Source organism: Drosophila navojoa, chromosome 3, assembly GCF_054131105.1.
Source record: "Drosophila navojoa isolate 15081-1374.11 chromosome 3, UAZ_NAV_1.0, whole genome shotgun sequence".
NCBI lineage: Eukaryota > Metazoa > Arthropoda > Insecta > Diptera > Drosophilidae > Drosophila > Drosophila navojoa.
In genome coordinates, this window is record NC_142891.1 from 31,128,491 (window position 1) to 31,148,978 (window position 20,488).

The window sequence follows — 20,488 nt, forward strand, 5'->3', positions numbered from 1 at the left end:
TCTTCGCCCTGATCAAGAATATATATACTTTGTGGGGTCTGCCACGCCTCCTTCTGCCTGTTACATACTTTTAACAAAACCATTATACCCTGATTTCCCATTTTCAATGGGTTCAGGGTATAAAAAGAGACCTGATCACAGCCAAAGCCTACAAAACACTCCTACATAGCCAAAACCAAAAAGAAGGACAGCCAAAAAATAAACAAATTGACAACAATAGAAAAAACCATAACATGATGTAAAGAAACCAACGTTCCCTACCTTCCCCTCCCAAGCAAAACCACAGCACAGTCACCTTTGCAATTAAGACTTAAAGCAAAATCCTGAAAAGATGCACCCTCTCCCATTATTCATCCTATCAGCTGAAACCATAGCCATTCTCGATGCAATAAATCTGATCAAAAACAGACTTGGAAAGTATATAATTTGCTCCGACTCCCTCGCATCCATAAAATCCATTCGCAATATTAATAAAAATAACTTTTATCCCACAACTATTAAAGCCCTTCTTACCCAATCTGACTCAAAAATAAAACTCCTTTGGATCCCTAGCCACTGCGGCATTAATGGGAGCGAGTTAGCCGACAGCCAAAGACACATTTTATATGCCCCCTCAAAAACGAACTCTCAAAAAAACTTAAACTGAACATAGAGCTCTGCAACCGATGGTACCAGAGATTAAATACAAACCTATCCAACACGTCCAACTACCTAACAGACAGACCAAAAAAGCATCACACGCAGTGATCAAATAAAATTTCTAAGGCTAAGACTAGGCCACACAAGCATGACATAACAGCACTATAACAACCCTGACAACACCCTTCCTTGCCCCAACAAGGGGCAACACAACCACATAAATTAATATAATACACATCCTCTGCGACTGCCCCACAACCTCTAACCTGCATACCCAAATCTTCCAAAACACGTGCCCCTTATCAATCCTAGCAAACCCAACCGGGATTAACATCCGCAAGATAATTGAGTTTATTAAAAAATCTAAAACATACCACCTCCTATGAACGAAATCAAATAAAAACAAGTAAGAAAACTCTAGTCGAGAACGCTCGACTAGATACTACCCTGAACCAAACTAATAGAAAAGCACATTTAGTATGGTTCAAATTTCAATTTCGATGTATTTAAAAATATAAATGAAATAGAAAACTCATTTAATTAAATATATAAAAATTTTGAAACAATTAAAAACAAGAATTACGACACGCTCTGGGTTTGAACCCGAGACCTCGTGATCAAGGGCCGCGCTTTCTACCTTGACGCCACCCTTCTGTTCTGATTTTCAATGTCAAAACTGAAGTAGATTCACTGCTACAGCGCCATCTACCAAATCTAAGTCAAACTAACTGCTGATGTGACTTTAAGAATGTGCAAGAACAACCAAACTAATAAAAACGTACATATAGTATGGTTAAAATTTCAATTTCGATTTTTGAAAAAATATAAGAGAAATTTAGTCAAATATATAAAAATTTTGAAGCAATTAAAAGAAAACTACAATACGCCTAGCAGGATTTGAACCAAAGACCTCGCGATCGAGCGCCGCGCCCTCTACCATGACACTACTTCTCTTTTCTTATTTACAATGTCAAAACTGAAATAGATTCACTGATGCAACGCCATCTAGCAGAACTAAACGAAACTAACTGCTGATGTGATTCTAAGAATGTGCTAGAAGATGTTTGAATGTATGTGTGCACACGTATTGGAAAACTGCTGTTGCTGCAGCACGTGCGTTTGTTAATTGGCCAAACAATTTGTTATTTTTTAACGTCGATTGACTAAACCGAATTTAATGAAACTTTCAGCATATGATCTATATATTCTATTGAATATTTGGCATTTAAAAAAAACATGGCAAATCATTCACAATTAGCTATACTAGCATCTGACCTTCACTGGGGATTCTGGTGAATTTGGAGCCGGTATCCAAAATGTAACAAAAACCGCTCTAAAAATGTAGGAGATATAAATGTATAACCTATTGCGCTTGGGTTGCGCTGCAGTGTTGGCAATATTATGAGAACTTATTTGTTGAATAATTTAATTTCTAGACGTACGATCGTAATGAAACTTTCAGAACGTAATCATGATGTTCAAATGTATGTGTATACCGAAGCACAAGTCTCTAGTATTTGATATACGACTTTTACAAAGATGAGGGTGAAGGGGTGGATATAGGGGCGGGGGGTAAATTATAACAAAAACCGAAATTGTATAAAATACGTCTTAATATATATTTAAAATTTGGACACTCTAGCTATAATGATGTAGGAGATATAATTTTTTAACTGACTTTCGATAAGGTTTTTTATCGATAAAAAAATAGCGGAATGAGTTATCGTTTTTTAGTGATAAACTCGATATGCGCGCGATATATACGGACATTTTAAAAAAAAGTTGAGGTCTCTAGCTCTTATATCTTCTGAGATCGACGCGTTCATACATACGGACAGACGGACGGACGGACGGACGGACGGGCGGACGGACGGACAGACAGACAGACGGACAGGGCCAAATCGACTCAGCTCGTCGTGCTGATCAAGAATATATATACTTTGTGGGGTCTGCCACGCCTCCTTCTGCCTGTTACATACATTTCAACAAAACCATTATACCCTGATTTCCCATTTTCAATGGGTTCAGGGTATAATGAAATGTAAATATAGAAATAATGCTATTAGATAATAAAATCTGTATATACTAATTTAAAAATAATTTATAATCACGACAAACACCATCCAGCCGAAGGAAAGTTAAAAAATATCTGACACATTTTCGATTTAATGAATCACACATTCACATTGTCAAAAGAAAAGAAAAAAATATCCTTTGAAGGCACTTGTCAATTGTTTGTACTTTCCGCTAATTTCTCAACCAAGATACCGACTTACTTCTCTTTTGCGCGAGAGTAAAATGGTTTATCTATTTATGTATTTATTTCTTAAAGCTATTGACAAAAACGAGAGTCAAATTAAATTAAAAACAAGTAAGAACGTTGCAGTCGGGCGCTACCGACTGCCGAATACTCATTCACAGTCCGTATACATGATGCTATGTTTACAAAGGGGCATTTATTCTTATTTCAAATTTAATTTGGCTTTAAAAAAATTTAGTACAAAACAATTATGCTTTTTGATTATATTGTAGCTTCTGGTAATTTTAATCGAGTAATCGATAATTATTATATTGATCGTGCACTTTTTGAGTACAAATGTATGGTAATTTTCGTTAATAGCTATCGGTCACACCACTAACCAGAGAACACATAGACCGGACACGTAGTGCAAAGTAGTGCTGCAAAACCATCGATGGACCGTCCATCGATTTTGTTTGAGTCCGATGGATTAAAATATCGATAGTATCGATGGTTCCATCGAAAATAGCTCCATCATTCAAAAATAGTTAAAAATTCATAGAAAAATGAATCAACTTAATAAACATTTATACTTAGTAAGTTTAAAACAATTCACGATTTTTCCTCTTAATTCATAAAAATAATATTTGTATTCCAGTTCTTCACAAAATATCCTGAAACTAAACTTTGGTTCATAAATATCTTATATAAAATAAAAAGTTCGACTGTAATTAACAACTCCTAAAATATAACTTAAAATTAAAAAACAAAGTTTGACTATCTTTCACAAAAGTCTTGAGCTGAAAACTACAATTAATTATCATGAGCTCCATTATGTAGCCAATTATTGTGCTTTAAGAAAATTAGCATATCGACAGCTTTTAGCTAAAGACTGCTTCGTTTGTGCGCAGTAATTTCTCCGGCCTTGCTGAAAATGCGATATATCGACATCGAGAAAATGCCATCGATCTATCTAACAAAAGAAAGTCCATCGATACTATCGATAATTCCATCGATAGATTTGCAGCACTAGTGCAAAGCGTTTTGCACACTTATTTTCGAGCATTGGTTCCCAGACCGTTCGTATTTGCTCGGCTCCTCGCTTTTTAGGCTTGTGCTACTAAAATATGGGAACACCAAATCATTTCTCTTCATGCGCTCGACCGAGATGGTCGATTGTTAAACAAAAGATCCCTCTATGCTAAATGTTTCCCTTGCTCTCTCTCTCTCTCGATGCTCTCTGCTCTCTCAAATGTGTATATGTGTGTATGCATGTGAGCACAAGCAGCAGCTCTGAGCTGCCAGCTCACGAAAATTGAAATTTCTTCGCAGCAAGAACCCATGCCTTCCCTTCTGTGTGAAGAGTATACCGAACTTATCAAACCGTTTGCCAAGCTCGTACAAAATCTGTATATGTGTTTCCGATATTATTTGTGGAAAGGGTATGAAAGCGTTGGTGCTCATAGTGAAAACGCACACACTCTCCCTTGCTACATGTACTATGAGCATTTATATGCCTGTGTGCGAAGCTCTTGCTGCTAGTAGCAATTTTAAATCCCAGCATTTGCATTTGGTTGATCTTGTGAAGTGCTCATATACATATGTATGTATGTATGTATATACATTTGATTGTGTGTGTATGAATGGGATCTGAATCGAACAATTATGGGAGATCACTTGTAGAAGCATTTGTATGCCTATGTGCTTTTACATGTGCGTGTGTGTATGTGCCTGTGTGTATGCATGGGACGTGAACATTGGTGTGCATGTGTGTATGCATGTCCCATGAACATTGACGTGCATGTGTGTATGCATGGGACGAGAACATTGGCTGCCTACCTCAACTAAGAATTGTCTAAATAATTTTGGGTTCGAATTGAAGAGGCGCGCTTATAACTAAAGTGACAAGTACATATGCCAATTCTTTGTGGCACTGTGACCGTCGAATAACTCATACTGTATATGTATGTGTGTAGTATAGTTACTGGCGGGTAACTCGCGCTTATATTTAAGCACCTGGATTTAATTTAAATGATCGTGGGTTGGCTATCAGAAGGAATTAAAAAAAAAAAGTTTAGTACCTTATTTGGCTCAGTATACAAATGGGATGCGATTTTCGATCCTTTGTACCTGTTCATATAGTTACATACATATACAGGTGCATGCCAATAAAAAAAAAAAACTTCTAAAAACAATTGGCATATGCACTTGTCACTTTAGTTATAAGCGCGCCTCTTCAATTCGAACCCAAAATCATTTAGACAATTCTTAGTTGAGGTAGGCAGCCACTGGACTTCACCGCTGGGGTACTCGACGAACCGCCGCGCACTAAGTCTCTGGTAGTTTTCGAAGTCGCTGGGTACGTTGTAGCTTTACAAAATGAGCTTGATAAAATTCAACAAGCACAATAACATTTAAAGACCAAAAACTCAACCTCTACCACTATTTACAGATACCAATTATTAATCAACTTCTGAAACCAGGAATGCTACACTGCCCAAAGTCACCATAGACAAACCGAAGAAGACGTGCCCAAATGACTGCGAGGGACCTCTAGGAAGCCTACATTGCAATTACACGTGCCCATAGGCCCCGGACATCAGCAGCAGAAACAACAGCGTGAAAGGCAGGCCGCCTTTTACGCCATCGAGGGAACATCAGCGAACCAACCGGTGACGACCAGCTGATGTTAGTTTAACTAAAAATTAAGAACAAATTTTTTTTTTTTTTGCACTGCGATGCATAAACATAATTAATGTTAAGAAAACAATTGTAAAGCGGAAGCGATAATTGCATTGCCCGCTAGCGTATGGCCCATGAAGCCATACACCTAATAAGCAGGAAGATCACTGCGATGATCGAGTAGGGAAGATAGGATTGATATGCGCCAGCATACACCTTTTCTTTAGATCTCTCCACTTTCACATGGATCCCAATAATATCGACCGCACTCCACGAAAACGCAACTCGACTCCCAGTAGTATATAAATATATATATATATTTTTTTTTAATATACGTTTATTAACAGTTTTTATAACAATACAAGGTGCAAGTTGCGTGGTGGCTAGGATAGTGCGCGATGCTTGCGGGACGGCCGTAAAGCATTGCTTCGCAAGCACTGTGCGCTACCTAAGCCTGGGACAGCTCGACTTCTCATTCGCTCGACTCTGCGGAGCTCCATCATCACTGTGGCCGCGAAGGTGCTTGTTAGTTCCCAAGCTTCCTCCGATTCCAGCATGGTGTTGACAATGTTGTCCGCTCTGATGGAGCGGCCCACTGCCTCTTCCAGACGACGCCTCTCCTCCAGGAACCGTCCACATTCGAAAACAATGTGGTTGGCGTCTTCCACGTGCCCTCGTTCGTACCAGGGGCACTCGTCAGATTCCTCGTGGCCGAAGCGCTTCAAATAGCTCCGAAAGCATCCATGTCCCGAGAGGATCTGCGTAAGGTAGAAGTTTACCTCGCCGTGCTGGCGGTTGACCCATGGTTCAAGCTCCGGGATGAGCTTGTGCGTCCACCGCCCTTTAGCTGAGCTATTCCACTTTCTTTGACATCGTGCAATGCTGTTCGCCCTGATAGCGTTGGGTCGCGCAGGCGCGTGCGAATTTCGCTCCACGGCTTCGGCGACCAAGTACTCCAGTGGTACCATACCAGCTATGACGAGCGCCGCGTCATCGGAGATAGTCCTGAAGCGCAGCTGACTCTGATTGCGCTCAGTCTGTAGATCGCGCAAATGCCCCGGCTGTAGCTCGGCGTTGCCATCGCTCTTGCCCATATGGGCGCAGCATAGAGGATGACGGACCTAATGATGCTCATTAGAAGGAGACGTCGTTGCTGTTTAGGTCCCCGCGTGTTAAGCATAATTCTCGAGAGAGCTCTACAAGAATCAGCTGCCTTTTTTTGCACATACTCTAAGTGCTCGCGGAAAGTTAATCTTGTGTCTATCATGACACCAAGATACTTTATCGGTATTCTTAAAAATCAATATGGAAGCCAAAGCCAATAGAAGTATACGATTCCAGTTCTTACAGGTCAATTATATATAATTTAGAATCTTTATATACAATTATAAATAAAACACAATAAAATCAATTTTAACTAAACTTATTTTTATACATGCACGATAAAAATGTAGTTGTAATTATTACAAAGATAAATCAGATATTAAAGTTTAGGAATGTGTTTTTTCTCCATTTTTCGTTGACAGTATTTTAAGCAACTCATGCCGCGGATTGCTAACTGGTCGTTGTGTATTCCAAGATTGTATTTCTGCAGTACCAAAGAATTGATAAAACATATATGTCAATACAGAAATAATTCCCGACACTTCAAAAACTTTTCTCCACTGATCTATGGAATCCTAAAAATAAAATAAATGTAAGTTCCATTAATTTACTTATTTATTACCCTAAAGCCATTGAAAATGGGAAAGGCAGAATGAATCATCGCAGACCCAACAAAGTATATACATACATATATTCTTGTTAAGGCCACGAGCTGAGTCAATGTAGTCCGTCTGTCCGTGCGCCCGATTTATGAAAACCTAGATATCAGAAGTTTTATAAGCTAGACAAATGCATACAGATGCTCATACATGTATCAAGGGGCAATAGTGTGCGTGTGCCCGTCCGTCGCGAAAACATTTTCATTATGAACACCACGCTAATAACTCCCATAAAAAAATATTTTGTACGAGCCTGGCAAACGGGTTGAAGAGTTCGGTATACTATTCACACAAAAGGAAAGACATTGGTTCTTGCTGCGAAGAAATTTCAATTTTCGTGAGCTGCTGCTCGTGCTCGCGTGCATACACATTTGAGAGAGCAGAGAGCATCGAGAGAGAGAGAGAGAGAGAGAGAGCAAAAGAAACATCCCAGTGGCGACGACCTGAATGAGGTCTGTTGAAATAATGCATTACATACGAGAAAAAAGTAATGCATTACCTATGAACATTTTTTTCAGCGCATTTGTAATGTACAAAATAGAAAGTGCTACTCATACGACAGAATCGAGCTTCGATCGTCAACTTCGTTTTTGTATGCTCTTCCCCGCTAACCAACAAGCGATTTTCGTCTTTCGTTGCGTCGTGACGAAATCGCGAATGCATGGAATGCGTGCCTTCTTTCGTTTGTTTTATTGTCTATGTTTCGTTTTATCCGCTGTGACGAGTCACTTTTCTAATTTTGTTATCTTAATATAATTTTTAATGACAAAAAATTAATAATGTTTATTAAAACCAATGTGTGGACAGGAACTGCTTTCGGGTTCACAAGGGTCGGCTTGCAAAGCAGAAATTTGATAAAAAAAAAACACAAATAATTATATGAATAAATACGTAATATTACAAATTAAATGATTCTTATAAATGTAAATAAAAAATGGTACATTACTGAATCGTTTCTATATTTTCATTAGTAATCAATTATTTATGCAATTACATTTGCAAAGAAGTAAGCCATATTATATAGTGGGAAAATGGGTTGCGGGTATATTGTGTTGTAATGTACGCACATTACTAACCAATAAGCGACTTTGAAATTGTATACTGCGTTTTCCTCAGACTGTGGAATTTCTACATTACAATATTTAAAGAGTATGCGCATTGGTAATGGAGAGCCGAAGGAAACTTCGTGACCTCATTAATTTTTGTATTACAAATTCACTAATTTCATGCACCCGGGAGCAAAAGCGGCCATTTCTTAAAAAAGTAAGGCAGCTTGTAATCGATTTTTTCATGCACACAGGCGACAAGTATTCCATGAGTAATGGACAAAATAATGGGCATTTCCGCCATTGGGATTCAGTATAGAGGGATCTTTTGTTCAACATTTGACCATCCCGGTCGAGCGCATGAAGCGAAATGATTGTGCTTTCGTATATTTTCGAAGATCGAACCTAAAAGTAAGGCGCAGAGCGAATCCACGGCAGTCTGGGGTGCTAAAGCCCCAGAAAATGCGTGCACTTTCCACTAGTTGTATAGTCCATGTGCTCTCTGGTTAGTGATTATACGCAGTACAAGCTTTCGATAAGTAATCCGATAAATTTTTTTATCGAGAATAATCCAAACAATTTTTTTTTTTTTCAGCCCCACTTGAACACTTTTAGTGTGTATTTGTGTATATAAATATTTCGGATTTCGGATACTACGCCCCTAGTTTGTAAGAGTACTTTGGAATATACATACATTTAAGCATTATGATTATGTTCAGAAAGTTTCATTAAGATTGTACACATAGAAATTAAATTATTCATCAAATAAATTCTCATAATATTGACACATTGCGTGCGTGCGAAAGCATTTTTATGTATGTGTGCATAAAAGAAGTAAAGAATGATTAGAGTATTTCCTAGTCGAGCAGTCTCGACTAGACTTGCTTGTTGAAAATGTAAAAGAGTTTATTTTAATTATTCAAAGTTGTAGATTGATGGATTTTCCATAAGCTCGACGCTGTGTGCTTCTTTGCCTATTTATTTACCTGACTGCCTGATACCTTATTATCCTGTTAGCTGTCTGTCATACAAAGCGCATTGGATCCCTAGCCACTGCGGCATTGAAAGAAACGAGCTAGACGACGTTAAAGTGGCCGCGAACGGCGATGCTATAATATTGAGCGGCAATATGCGAGAAAGCTCTACATGCAGATTTAAATGTAATCGCTTAAAACATGTTAGAGTGCAAGCGAAGCGAGAAGAGAGCCATAGCGAAAAGTAAAGCGATTCGCGAAAAAGCTTAAACAGGCGTTGGTTAGTAGTTGAAATATGTTCTTTTTCGCAATTTGAGCCTAAATAACAGTTTGCTTAAAAATGTATTTATATTTGTATACCCTGAACCCATCGAAAATGGGAAACGGTTTTGTTAAAATGTATGTAACAAGCAGAAGGAGGCGTGGCAGACCCCACAAATCAAAGCGACGAGCTGAGTCGATTTAACCTTCCGTCCGTCTGTCCGTATGTATGAACGCGTAGACCTCAGAGGTACATATACATAAATAGCGCGCATATCATATTATCACTAAAAATCAATAACTTGCTCCCGCTTTTTTTTATTGATAAAAACAAAGATGTGACAAAGATGTGATGCATTAAAGGTGCCACCATCACTTTGTTTGCCATATCATCTATAGCACAATTTGGAAAGTTATACAATTTCCAAAATTTTTCAGTTATGTCAATAATCATTTCTTTTGAAGGCTGTATCATATGCTTTGGCTGCGACTTTTCCCGAACTTCAATGACCGTTTCTTTCGCAATAACCTAAACTTTAGACCTTCCAATTTAAAATGCATATGACAATGATGTGAAGGAAGCATACGTTGCCAAATATCTGAAAATGGTTAATATTTGTTTTTCATAATTAAATTGTTTTTCTTAACCATTGGAGACTGTTAAAAAACAAGTAAGAAGGCTCTACTCGAGACTGCTCGACTAGGAGATACCTTGAACCCTCAAAGCTGATATTCTAATTATTCTGCACTTCTTTTATGCACGCACACATAAAAACATATTCATCCACACTCACAAATGTAGTACCAAAGCACAAGTCTCTAGTACTTTTTTTTAATTGGGGGCGAAGTATCCAAAATCTATTGATTACAAAATGTTTATATTCATCGTATGTATATACACAGTAAATCTGAAGTCTCCACGCCTAATAATATGTAAAACAGAATTATCGATTGTTCTCGATAAAAAAGTTATCGGATGATTTATCGAAAAATGCATGCAAAACTCAGTTCAGTGTATAAATTATATAAAAATCTTTGGGACCAGTCCCGAAACGGGTACAAGTAAAGGTCGCTTGAAAAGAAGAGATTGTGCACCTGATACTGGTACATAAACTTCGTAACCTTATTTTGAGTCAATATTGTTTTTAAAATACCCAATGAATCCAAGCAATCGGTTGGTAATTTGGAGGCCAGCTGCTCCAATTAAAGTTTGAGCATTCCGGAGACGGAAGATTCGGTAGACACAGTATTGTCTCAAAACTTGACAGAGCTGTACAACTCCGATTAGCAAAATAATTTTACAAAATAAAGAAAAAATTAAAAATTAAGTTAAGCATGCCTTCCTAACTGCTAGCCATTAGGAAAAACTAAAACTTTTTGAAAAAAAAAAAAAAAAAATACTTGTTTTATTATTATTTTTTTTTATTTTTAAATTTTTTTTTGTTGAGAGCCTTCTATATATATGAAAACGATGGACTAGAAAAAAAATTGATTTGCTGAATGGAATTTCAAAAGGTTGTTCTTTCCCATTTTCAAGATGACTCTCAACTATTCCCGTCATTTTGTTATCGATTGAAACCTATATAAAAATCCTTTATGTATCTAATATATCATAAAAGCTATAGTCTGCAATTTCTATAAGCCAAACCCGTTAAAAAAAACAATTGGTTTTCTTGGATTCTATGTAGAAGTCGTGGCAGACCCCACAAAGTATACATATTTCTGATCAGGTCGACGAGTTCAGCCTGTCCGTCTGTGTGTCTATCCGATCTCAGAATATATGAGGCAAGAGCTTAACTTCAAATATCGATGGCTCGTGCCGTTATTTTTATACTCATTCACGAAAGTGTAATGGGTTTTGTGCAATGTCTGTCTTGAAATCCGTCCGTCTTTACGTCTGTCCATATGAACGCAGTTTATTTCGGAGTTATTGAAGCTAGAGACTTGAAATTTGAAGCACATACTCGTTGAAATTTGAAACACATACTCCGATCCACCCACTTGGGGCGAGGCAAACCGGAATATGCATTTTCGATATACCAGAAATCATATTAGTTGATCACGAGCTATGACGGATATATTTACGCTTATTGAGGGCGTGGCAATCGAATAAAACTGTATCTCCTAGAGTTTTAAAGCTAGACTGTTAAAATTTTGCATGTGAGCTAATGTTATGATTCTACAAAAATAATTAAAACTTTGTCTACCCATTGAAAATGGGAAATCAGGGTATTATGGTTTTGTGAAAATGTATGCAGCGGCCAGAAGGAGGCGTGCAGACCCCATAAAGTTTAAATATTCTTGATCAAGATGACGAAGTCAGTCGATATAACCTGTCCGTCTGCCCACCCGTCCGTTAGTATGAGTGCGTCGATCTCAGGCGATACAAAAGCTAGAGAACTGAAATTAGGCATGTATCGTGTATAGTGCGAATAGTATACGCAGTACAGGTTTGTCTTAATTTTTCGATAAACCATCCGATAACTTTTTTATCGAAAATAATTGAAAATTGATTTTGTTTTTTATTTTCAATTATATGAATCCATTGAAAATGAGAAATTTAGGTATACTGGTACTGTCAAAATGTATGTAACAGGCAGACGGAGCCGTGGCAGACCTCATAAAATATATATATTCTTGATCAAGGCAACGAGCTGAGTTGATATAGCCCTGTCCGTCCATATGTCCATATGCTTGAACGCTTCGCTCTCAGAAGATAAAAGAGATAAAGTTTTGAATTTTATTTTATTTTTATATATGGGAATGGGGCTGAATTCCATATATAAACAAGTAAGAAAGCTCTAGTCGAGACTGCTTGACTACGAGATCCCCGGAACCCTCCCAGCAACTGATATTTCAATAATTCGCACACGCACACTCACACACACACTCACACGAATTCCCATTCTTTTGTTAATAAACGAATATAAAAAAAAAACACACACACACACATACACTTACAAACACACTTACACACACACACCGAAGCCGTGGAACGGAATGTACACGATCCTATACGACGCACCGAAATTAGAGCGAACAACATTGCACGATAGCAAACAAGGTGGAACAGCTCAGCCATGGATAACTTGCAAACATGGCGAAGTTAATTTTATCTTTCACATATTCTATCGGGACATTGGCGCTTTTGGAGCTACTTGAAGCGCTTTGGCCACGATGAAACCGACGAATGTTCTTGGTGCGGCGAGGTCTGGTGGAGGACGCCAACCTCGTCTTATTCGAATGTGGACGCTTCCTAGAGGAGAAGCGTTGTCTGGAAGAAGCATTAGGCCGCTCCATTAGAGCGGACAACATGGTCAACGTGATGTTGGAATCAGAGGCAGCTTGGAAACTTATAAGCACCTTCGCGACCACAATCATGATGGCGCTTCGCAGAATCGAGCGACGACGGGCAAACCTAAGGGAGTGCAAAGTGCTTGCGAAGCAAGGCTTTACGGCCGTCCCGCAAGCATCGTGCGCTACCCCTAGTCACCTAAACACACTCATATTATAAAAGTTGTTAATACACGAATAACAAATCAAGTAAGAAAGCTCTAGTCGACACTGCTTGATTACGAGATCCCCTGAACCCTACAAGCAACCGATAATTCAATATAACCAAAACACACGCACACAAATACACATACAAACAAACACACGCACACACACACGCGCTTGGGCTATTTCTAGACGTACGATCGTAATGAAACTCAGAAAATTGATCATGTATATACATTCCAAAGCACAAGTCTCTACTATTTGAAATACGCTCTTTACAAAGGTGAGGTTGAGGGAGGCTTTTAGTGGTCGGGGGTAAATTTGAACAAAAACCGAAATTATATAAAATACACATAAGTCGACATTTAAAATTTGGAAGCTCTAACTCTAAAGGTGTAGTAGATATAAAGTAGCTTTCGATAAGGTTTTCAATCGATCATAAAATATCGGGAGTAGTTATCGATTTGTAGTGATAAACTTGATATGCGCGTGATATACACGGACCTAGAAAAAATCGCTGGCTCTTATATCTACTGAGATAGACGCGTTCATACATACGGACGGACGGACGGGCGGATACACACACACAAATACATACATACACACACACACAGCAGGTGCACACACCATTGACTTTTCTGGTGATGTAGCCGTCGTCGCAATAGGCAAGGAGCTGGGCTCGAGCTAGCGCCACACTAAACTGAAGCCGTCCTAATCAGCAGTCGCAAAAGAGTGGAAACTGCCAATATAAAGATCGGCAGCGACACCATTGCGTCAAAGAGAGCGATAAAGTATCTTGGTGTCATGATAGACACAAGATTAACTCTCCGCGAGCACTTAGAATATGTGAATAAAAAGTCAACTGATTCTTGTAGAGATCTCTCAAGAATTATGCTTAATACGCGGGGACCAAAACAGCAACGGCGTCTCCTCTACGCTGCGCCAATATGGGCAAGCGCGATTGCAACACCGAGGTACAGCCGGGGCATTTGCGCGATCTACAGACTGAGCGCAATCAGAGTCTGTTGCGCATTCAGAACACTCTCTGACGACGCGGCGCTCGTCATAGCCAGCAGGGTGTCTCTGGATGACCTAGTCGCCGAGGCCGTGGAACGGAATGCACACGAGCCTATACGATGCTCAACTAAAGGGCTCTGAGTTTGAGCCATGGATAACACGCAAACACGGCAAAATTAATTTTTATATTTCACAGATTGTATCGGGACATGGATACTTTCGGAGCTACTTAAAGCGCTGTGGCCACGATGAAACTGACGAATGCGGACGAGTCTGGTGGAGGACGCCAACAACGTCTTATTCGAATGTGGAAGCTTCCTAGAGGAGAGGCGTTGTCTGGAAGATGCATTGGACCGCTCCATTACAGCGGACAACATGGTCAACGTGATGTTGGAATCGGAGGCAGCTTGGAAACTTATAAGCACAATTTCCGACCACAATCGTGATGGAGCTTCGCAGAATTATAAGCCATTATACCCTGATTTCCCATTTTAAATGGGTTCAGGGTATAAAAACATATGTTAAAAAATTGAGTAGATGTTTTTAGCCCATGCACTATGGGCAAAAATACCGATAGTTTGGCATAAACCTGATTTTTTTATCTCGAAATCGTAATCTGAGTTGATTTAAGCAAAAACATATGCCTTGGCTAGCATCTGACGATATACTGTCACGCCAACAATAAGAATATGGGAGAAGACCTTTAGCTATACCGAAACAGGATCCCGATTAAAGAGGAAGTTCGCTTCTGAACTTGCCTCAGATAGTAATAATTCAAAACACATTTTTTCATCAAAGAAACCAATAAAACTTGTGTTGCAAAAAACCATGAGTAGTGACAATTTATGGGATATGGAAAATAAACTATCATTGAATGTCTCAGTACCTATAACTGCTGAAGGTGTCAGTAGAGTTTTTAATTGAAAACGGGTTATCTAAGCAACAATATTTCAACATAAAAGCATTATATAACAATTAAGAAGACTCTAGTCGAGACTGCTCGATTAGGAGATACCCTGAACCCTCCAAGCTGATATTCTTATCATTCTGCACTTCTTTTATGCACGCACACATACATACATACATAACCATGCATCCAACCTCACGCGCCCGCGCTCTGCTAACTGCGCAGTAAGCAGCGACTGCGCTTGAGCTGCGCTGCAGTGTGGGAAATAGTATGAGAATTTACTTGGTGAATAACTTCTTTTGTTAACATACGATCTTTATGAAATTTTTAGGGCGTAATTATATGGTCATATGGTCATTCCAAAGCACAAGTCTCTAGTACTTGAAATACGTTTGTTACAAATTGGGGGCGAAGGGGGCGTGGTATCCAAAATCTGTTGATTACAAAATGTTTGTATTCATCATATGTATATACACAAATCTGAAGTATCTACGTCTAATAGTACTTCAATGAGGCTCAAAAAACAAAATCAATTTTTCGATTATTCTCGATAAAAAAGTTATCGGATGAGTTATCGAAAAAATAAAGCAAACTCGTACTGCGTATGGTATACACGAGTATGCACACAATATTTCAGCTCCCTAGCTCTTATATCTTCTGAGATCTCGGCGTTCATACGGACGGACGGACGGACAGACGGACAGGGCTATATCGACTCAGCTCGTCGCGCTGATCAAGAATATATATATTTTATGATTTCCCATTTTCAATGGGTTCAGGATGTGAAATTTATCTTCCCTACTCAGAAGTCAGCCAACTAAAATGAAAATGTAGTGTATATTAAATTTTAAACAGGTAGGAAATGCAATCTTAAACTAAATACCCAAATATGTTAATTTTTATGCATGAAGTGATCTTCCTTGGTCACAAATGCACGGATAAAGGAGTATTGCCAGATGACAAGAACTATGATGTCATCAAAAACTATCCAACACCACATGATGCGGATAGCGTAAGATGATTTTTTTGTATTTTTAGATATTTTATTAATAATGTTCCGACTATTCAAGACACCTAAGATTATGTGAAAAGAATGTTTCTTTTAACCCAAAATTCACTCTGCGTACATTCTTCTGTACACAAGAGTTAGGAAATTATTGATGGTTCCATCGCTTCCAGCTCGAGTCAGCTAATACCTCTCGTCAAGAGCACTAACCAGAGAGCACATAGATTACGACTCACACAACTTCGTATTTGCTCGGCTCCTCACTTTTAGGTTCAGGCTACGCAAATATACGAGAGCACAATCATTTTGCTTCATGCGCTCGACCGAGATGGTCGATCCCTCTATGCTGAATGTTTCCCTTGTTCTCTCTCTATCTCGGTGCTTTTTGCTCTCTCAACTATGTTTAGGTATGTATGCATGTGAGCACAAGCAGCAGCTCACGAAAATTGAAATTTCTTTGCAGCTAGAACCCATGTGTTCCTTTCTGTGTATGCCGAACTCTTCAAACCGTTTGCCAGGCTCGTACAAAAAAAAATTTGCGTATTCGTTATTATTTGCGAGAAGGGTATGAAAGCGTTGGTGCGCACAATGAAAATGTTTTCGCGACGAGCGTGCACACACACAGTCTCCGTTGCTGCATGTATTATGAGCATTTGTGTGCCTGTGTGCGTAGCTCTTGCTGCCTGTAGCAATTTTAGAGCACAGTATTAGCATTTGGTTGATTTTGAGAAGTGCTCACACTTATGTACATATATATGTACATAGATATGTACATACATATGTATATATGTATAATTGTGTGTACGCAGGGGACGCGATGCCGAAAATTGTGGGATATCACTTGTAGAAGCATTTGTATGCCTATGTGCCTTCACATGTGCGTTTGTGTGTAAGCATGGGACGTGAACATTAGCTGCCTACCTCAACTAAGAATTGTCTGAATGATTTTGGGTTCGAATTGAAGAGGCGCGCTTATATTTAAGTAGCTGATTAACTTAAGTGACAAGTGCACTTGCTAATTTGTGGCACTGGCACCGGCGAGTAGCTCATACATATATGTATGAGCTGTAGTATAGTGACTGGCGGGTAGCTCGCGCTTGTATTTAAACACCTGATTTAATTTTAATGATCGTGGGTTACTTATCAGAAGGAATTAAAAAAAAAAAAAGTGTAGTAGCTGATTAGGCTCAGTATACGATTGTCGATCCCTTGCACCTGTTTATATATCTATGTATATAAAAGAGAGTTGTGAACAGTTTTCTAGCACTTATAACTCGAGATCTGCCTGACCAATTTTCATGGTTTTGGATTTGTTGGATTTATCTCTGCTACGAGTAGGATAGCAGATCTTAAAAATACTGAAAAAATTTCACGAATACTTGAAAAACGCGGTTTTCCCTAAAGATTCAAATTTCCATTGATACTCAGTAGGCAGTGACAGTTTTCGGTCCTGCTCTCATATTATACAATAGTATAGAAGTAAATAAACAAATGTAGTCAGTCAGTCTACGGCACAGCCTACACGTACAGAAGCTAAATATCTCGAAAGTTCAGTTATTTGTTTGTCTCAAACATAAATTTGTGTAAATTATTTATATATCTTGATTGTTTTGTGGTTATGTGCGAGGGCATATTCAGTATTACTATTAATAAAAATGCCGCGTCCTAGAAGATCTAATCTTTCCCGGCGGACCCATAATGCAATTAGGCAACGGAATAACGCGAGTCAATTATCTGACGAAGAACGAGAAATCGCCCGAGAAAGGCGGTGCGTTAGTTCCCAGCAAAGAAGGGCCTTAATGCGTGCTTCTCAAAGAGAGGCGGCCCGTGAGACGGCAATAAGAAATGGTTCAAGGATTTTATTATCTGGCGATTTCCGACAAACACTACCAGTAATTCCAAGATCTACTGCTGCCGACGAAATAAACGCTTGCCTCAAAGCATCAAATGTAATCAAAAATATGTAACCAAACTTCAACTGTCTGTTGATATGAGAGTTGCATTGTTGAACGATCTATCTGCTGATGATTTCTCGAAGCAATTGCTGAATATCGGTAATGGCCGTATTCCTGTTGACGAATCGAGTGGCTCGATTTCATTTCCTCTAAATTTTTTCATTTTGTTCTCATTAAAAGATGAGCTTATCAACAAAGTATTTCCGAATATCATTGCTTTCCACAAAAATACTAAATGGTTAAGTTACAAATAAAGATTAAGGTTTTATAATTCAAAGTCAAATCGTAGGTACTCTGTATTCATTCAAATCTATCGACTGTGTGACAAACGAAGAAGTCACTAATTATCCAACTGAATTTTTGAACTCCTTGGATGTGCCTGGTTTACCACCGCACAATTTACAACTGAAAGTTGGCTACGTAGTTATCATGCTTCGAAATTTAAACCGACCAAAACTGTGCAATGGAACGTGTTTGGTTATAGGAAAACTTATGAGCAATGTGATTCACGCGTCGATACTCAAAGGAAAATTTAAACATGAAGTTCTTATTCCCAGGATTCCGATGATCCCAACAGATATGCCCTTTGAGTTTAAACGAATTCGATTCCCGATTCGTCTTGCCTTCGCCATGGCGATCAACAAATAACAGGGCCAATCTTTGACTATTTGTGGCCTCAATCTAGAAAATGCGTGTTTTTCTCATAGTCAATTGTACGTGGCATACTCACGTGTTGGCAAACCATCCGCATTATTTGTTCTTGCACCTAACCAAAAAACAAAGAATGTCGTTTACAACAAGGTGCTTGAATGAAAATACGATTAATAAATAAATCAGAGTGTATCCCAAACTGAACAACATAGCTTTAAACAATTTTTTACCTAAAAATAATGGATAGGGCAATGCAACGTTTGCCGGGCCAGCTAGTACAAAATGACCTTATGCCTAGTTTTCATTAAAATTGATATAGGAAATGTATATAGTATATATTATTATTATATCGAATGTATATAGTTTATTTTCTGAGATCAATGCGTTAAAATACAGACATACGTCAATTTCTATGGATTCAGTGTATAATACAAATTAATCTTTTCAATGGAATTATCTTTTTAGTAGTTATTAGAATTTACCTCTTGAGTTACTAAGAATCCAACAGTCAACGGTGATAGAAATGATGCAGACATGTGAATTGTTTGGCAGAATGCTAGCACTGCTCCTGAGTGTCCATAGTTTGGTGAGATATCTATAATATTGGCCATTGCTCCAGCGTAAGATGCCGTAATAAAAATAACAGATATGAACCAGATTGTCAAAAGAATCGTTATATTATTTATATACCCTAAACAACATATTAGTAATCCAGGGACAACTTGCGATAATGCTGTGAACAATTTCCTTACTTTAGTAAGACTCAAAATATTATTTAATAATAGTTTATCTGCAATATAACAGAAAAATACCGACGATATGTATGAGCACAGAAATGGCATTCCAGACAAAATTCCATTTGTTCCAAATTCGAACTTTAGAATATGATTCATAAAAGTCGGCCCATTAACTATAAAAATATAATGTACGAAAATTCTACCAAATGTTGTTATTGCAATCGCCCAAACTGGCAATGATCTAAATATTTGACCCCATGGAACTTTTATTGAATATGATTTTCGTACATCTTCCCCAATATGACGCTCTATATAATGTAGTTCCTCGGCATTTATACGGGGATGTTCTTGTGGTGTGTCAAACGCTAGCATGTACCATAGAGAACACCATCCAATTCCCAAAAGACCAGTCGTATAAAAAACTACTGGCCAACCGAACGTTGTTATAATAAATCCACAGAGGGGATACGTTAAACCAATACCAATACTAAATCCTTGAAAGCTTGACATAAAGCGTGAACGCTCTATCATAGGAATCCAGTACCCCACCATTGCGTACATGGCAGGCCAAGTGAGGCCAGATGCAAATCCCTGAATTGAGCGTAAGAATATAACAACAGCGTAATGAAATTCTGCAGCTAATGGCATAAGTAGACTGCACAAAGCTGTTGCCAACTGTGACCATCCAAATACACACTTAGTACCAAAAGCTTGCGTTGCGACACCGCCAACGACTTGAGACAGCACATAGCACCAATAAAACGAGCTTATGATCACAGACTTGACTATTGATGTATGATCTTCAGCGCTGCTACCCTGTAATAGAAAAAAGATTTAATGTTTCGATTGAATAACTGTATTTATGTTTGTTTTACTATATTCAATGCATAAAAGTCATTTCCATTTTCATTCTCTGTTCCATTGTGATACGATATCATGGCAACCAGAGCAAAATTCATATCATTACGCATCATGAATGACACCAGAAAACCAGACCAGGAAAGAAAATATAAGACTATTCTGGCAGGAATTTTATCTGAAATTGTAATTTAAGAAAAATTTTATTTATTTATATATTATTTATTTTATTTATATATTTTTTGTACAGTTAAC

The 20,488-nt window shown here is 38.3% G+C and overlaps 1 protein-coding gene and 2 long non-coding RNA genes across 4 annotated transcripts in view; 2 read left to right on the forward strand and 1 right to left on the reverse strand.

The window, feature by feature from the left end:
* The first annotated feature begins 3,820 nt into the window (after positions 1-3,820).
* Positions 3,821-5,839, forward strand: LOC149092023 (uncharacterized). The gene is made up of 2 exons (XR_016196448.1): positions 3,821-5,237; positions 5,331-5,839. It is a non-coding gene; the product is annotated as an uncharacterized LOC149092023 (long non-coding RNA).
* A 1,113-nt stretch (positions 5,840-6,952) lies between these two features.
* The window catches only part of MFS17 (Major Facilitator Superfamily Transporter 17), a 49,530-nt gene continuing 35,994 nt past the window's right edge, over positions 6,953-20,488 (reverse strand). The window contains exons 3-5 of one of the 2 annotated variants that reach the window (XM_089257674.1): positions 20,251-20,411; positions 19,858-20,191; positions 6,953-7,239 (exon numbers count right to left, since the gene is read on the reverse strand). In XM_089257674.1, coding sequence (XP_089113800.1) covers positions 7,208-7,239; positions 19,858-20,191; positions 20,251-20,411 — 527 coding nt within the window. In that variant the 3' untranslated portion in view covers positions 6,953-7,207. Of the gene's footprint in view, positions 7,240-19,120; positions 20,192-20,250; positions 20,412-20,488 lie in introns of both variants that reach the window. The other variant, XM_089257673.1, reaches the window with a different exon arrangement.
* LOC149092024 (uncharacterized) lies at positions 7,687-7,887 on the forward strand. Its single transcript, XR_016196447.1, has 2 exons — positions 7,687-7,775; positions 7,842-7,887. It is a non-coding gene; the product is annotated as an uncharacterized LOC149092024 (long non-coding RNA).